General features: G+C 37.1%; 1 protein-coding gene across 1 annotated transcript; it reads right to left on the reverse strand.

The window, feature by feature from the left end:
* Positions 1–252: 252 nt before the first annotated feature.
* LOC140831761 (amino acid transporter AVT1H) lies at positions 253–3,220 on the reverse strand. The gene is made up of 3 exons (XM_073195513.1): positions 2,912–3,220; positions 1,722–2,338; positions 253–866 (listed from the first exon to the last, which is right to left on the reverse strand). Exons 1-3 carry the CDS (start codon positions 3,183–3,185, stop codon positions 327–329), a joined length of 1,431 nt encoding a protein of 476 aa, XP_073051614.1. The 5' UTR covers positions 3,186–3,220; the 3' UTR covers positions 253–326.
* Positions 3,221–3,524: the final 304 nt, after the last annotated feature.

Consider the following 3,524-nt stretch of genomic DNA (forward strand, 5'->3'; position numbering starts at 1 on the left):
AAATGGTAAAAAGAAGGTAGATGTGTTGGATTTTAGTAACTTATTTGTCCCAAAATAATATTCGAGACCATAATTTGATTGGGACTGAAGTACATACTTTTAAACTGTTGATTACATCTTACATGTAGGGGCACTATCCCCACGATAGAATCAAAGGTCCAAATTTAGCCACACATACATGAGGTCCACTAATTTTTTTAAAATCACATATATGTGTGAATCTTGTCTATTCAAACTATGTGGGACAGTGCTCCCATATGTAACAGCGAACCAACGTGCAAAATTGAAAAACAAACATAATAATAATATTACTGGCATGGATATTATCAAGCCGAATGCCCTCTCTGCAAACTTTGAAACAAAGATTTCGAAGAAGAAACTGCCCCAAACGCACCCAAGATCACCCCAACAGCTACCAATCCCCCATTCAGGATCATCACCGGTTTCGTAATCTCCCCCCAGTATATCTTCATATAGAAAACGCAGGGGAAGATGACACAGATCCCGACGCTAACCATAGAGCCCGTGAGGCTCAAGACGTGCTCGAAGTATGGCACGGAGAGCGCGAGGAGAAGTATGATTAGCAGCATGATCGAGCCGATGATACCCCTCACGAACATCTTCGTCCGAGGCTTCATGGAGTCGGGTAAGTTCCGCTCCATCTCAATCGCGAACGGGGCGAACTCGAGCGCGTATTTGGTCAGGGGTGTGAGGACTGTTGCCCAGAGAGCTATCTTCGTGGAGGCGTGGTTTGGAGGCATGCTTAGGGTGATCTGGGAATTGACTTGAGGGCCGTAGAGCTTTGCACCCATGAATGCTAGAGATGTGTAGAGGGTGGTCACAACTGAGAAGCTAGCAATTGATACCTGAAAAGGAACATAGAATGAATGAATTAAATATAAACTTTGACATTTATTATTTAACACAAATATAAATATATATGCATATTATAGTTAGTTGTTTAATTTTGAGTTTGGATTCACTCTGTGTTTTCAATGTTTGGTTTTAGTATACTAACTTTTAATTTTCAGCTATTTTAGTCAAATTCGTGATGTCATAACATTGAAAAATACTGACATATGACACTAAAATTTGATTACTTATTGGCTCCTATGTCGACGATTGAACAAAAATAGCTGAAAATTTAAAATTAGCTATATAAATTAAAATTGACGATTTTATGGACCGAATCCAAAATTGGACAAGTATATGTACAAAAAAAAATTCCCAATGAAGGATACTATTTCTTTATCCCTTATTTTGGGTCTTAAATTATTTAATCTACACTCGTTTTCGCAAAATGCCAAACGGGATCGATTTATGAATTTTAGCTGCTTTTGTTCTTCTATGATAAATCATGGTAAAAAACTAACAAAAAAGGATGCATGAAATCAAGAAATTGGATACTTACTTGAACATGAAAAATATATAATTTTTGTTCTTTTATTTGTTCCAAAATAATTACTGTCCCTATTATTTGAGACAAAAATTTAATTTTGCAGTCTCTCCTAAAACTTTTTAACAATAAACTAAAGTCGGTATACTTGTTTAGCACATTGTAAACAAGAGAACCAACATGATTTTGGCTCCAAGTGAAAATTAAGGGGAAAAAAATCCATGTAAGGGTATTAAATTTGTAAATACATTTTCTCGATTATTTTATTTTCAAGCATTTTTTAAGAACATCGAAAATAATTTGATTTCAAAACTGAAAAACTAACCTTTGTGAACTTGGAGGGATCATTCATGGCTGTGTAAATATTGGGGAAGACAATATGGCCTGCATAACTGAAAATATAAAGACCAGAAATCGCCGGAATATTCCGAACCCTTAGCGCGGGGATCCCATACTCCACCTTCACACCACCGAACACTGCCGTCCACGCCACCGTGACAAATATCAGAAGGGACATCACAATCCCCGCAATGGACAGAAACGAGATCGACGAAAGATCCCTCAGCCACAAGCTCGGCAGCGCCACCGCAACAGCAACTGCCGTGAGCATCTGAGATGTCGACAAATGCGCTGCCGGGGACCAACCCATATGCATGCCGATGGTGGAGAATACCGCGGCGAGGTTGTCGTGGAGGGAGATGGTGTAGGAGACGAGGGCCATGAAAATCTCCATGTAAATGAAGGATTCCGCGAGGATTCTCCCCTTCGTTCCAAAAGCGTGGTGGCCGATGTCTTTGTAGTCTTTGGATTTAGGGTTCTTCTGCAGGCATTTGCCGAGGATGTGAGACGTGTATGCGCAGGCTACGCCGAGGGAGACGAGGAGGAATGAAGAAGTCCATCCTCCGTTTTGTAAGGCATATGGAGTTGATAGTTGCCCTAAACCTTCATGTTTGAAATACATGTATCTTAGTTTACAAGTTCATCCAGTGACGGGCGGAGCCAGAAATATGGCTTCGTCCGGACTAAAATTTTAAACTCTAGAATTTTTAATATTTTAAATTGATATACCGGACTAATATCATATTATTCTAAACTTACACAAAATTTATCTATAATTTTTTTCAAAAAAAATTGGGCCACCCGGGCTAAAGCCCGGGTAGAAGCCCACATAGCTCCGCCCCTACTTCATGCATGGCTGGATAAAATAGATAAGCCTTTCTAAAATCGACGATATTGAATTTAATATATTTTGAAACGAGATGATATTAATGGTAGTCTCACATCACTCTGGAGAGAAATGATTAAAATCGGAAAAAAAATGCATGTTAATGGACTAACATTAATGTGAATGAATTGAAAAATAACATGACCAAATAAAAAAAAAAACTTAGCAAAATTAGAGGACAAAATGTTATTTCTCCTATAATCAATGACGATTTAACATGAACTTGCTCGACTATACATCCATGAGATAATATAAGTTTCTAAAAATAAGATAGATAGAGAGTTAATTACCAATTAGCATCCCAATCATGTTGATGACCGAGTGAAGAAAAGAGCTGTTGGTTTTTGCATCACGCTTGACAATTAAATCTTTCTCATTAACATTTTCTAAACTTTCCAAGTCTTTTGAGCTCTCAACCCTGCATTTCACCTCCTTCATTTCTCCCGAACTCGGAGCATTATCTGTTGTTTCAGCGACAAACACCTGATTCTGATGCGATACTAAATAATCGGAATTAATATGACAAGTATGTTGTTTGTTAAAATTCAAGATGTTTGCGCGCATTTTTTGTTTACAAAATTATTTGTTACGATCTTTAATCAATGAAGTTGAATATGGATTAATGAGATGAAAGATTGGGTACATTTATAGATGGGAATTTATTCTTGCATGTCATCATTCTCCTTAGCTTCCTCATTTATATGTAACAATATGTATTATTCTTACCAGATTCTACAAAAAGTTCATTTTACGACCTCTAGATTTTCAAAATATTTATTTTTGTTTTTAATTTCACCCCGCTATGCCTGTCTTTTTGCAGTTTTGTCAAATCATTTTATTCGAGTGATAGATGATTAGATGATCGAAAATTATTTAAAATGGCTTATTTCGATTCCACGACTG

Source organism: Primulina eburnea, chromosome 5 (assembly GCF_022965805.1).
Source record: "Primulina eburnea isolate SZY01 chromosome 5, ASM2296580v1, whole genome shotgun sequence".
Taxonomy (NCBI): Eukaryota; Viridiplantae; Streptophyta; class Magnoliopsida; order Lamiales; family Gesneriaceae; genus Primulina; species Primulina eburnea.

Bases quoted from the DNA above. Each gene is read 5' to 3' on its own strand.
- LOC140831761 (XM_073195513.1), bottom strand. From the start codon at position 3,185: ATGCGCGCAAACATCTTGAATTTTAACAAACAACATACTTGTCATATT. The intron at 2,339-2,911 runs GTAATTAACTCT...TCAAACATGAAG, and splicing joins CATGATTGGGATGCTAATTG to GTTTAGGGCAACTATCAACT. The intron at 867-1,721 runs GTTAGTTTTTCA...GTTCCTTTTCAG, and splicing joins ATCCCTCCAAGTTCACAAAG to GTATCAATTGCTAGCTTCTC.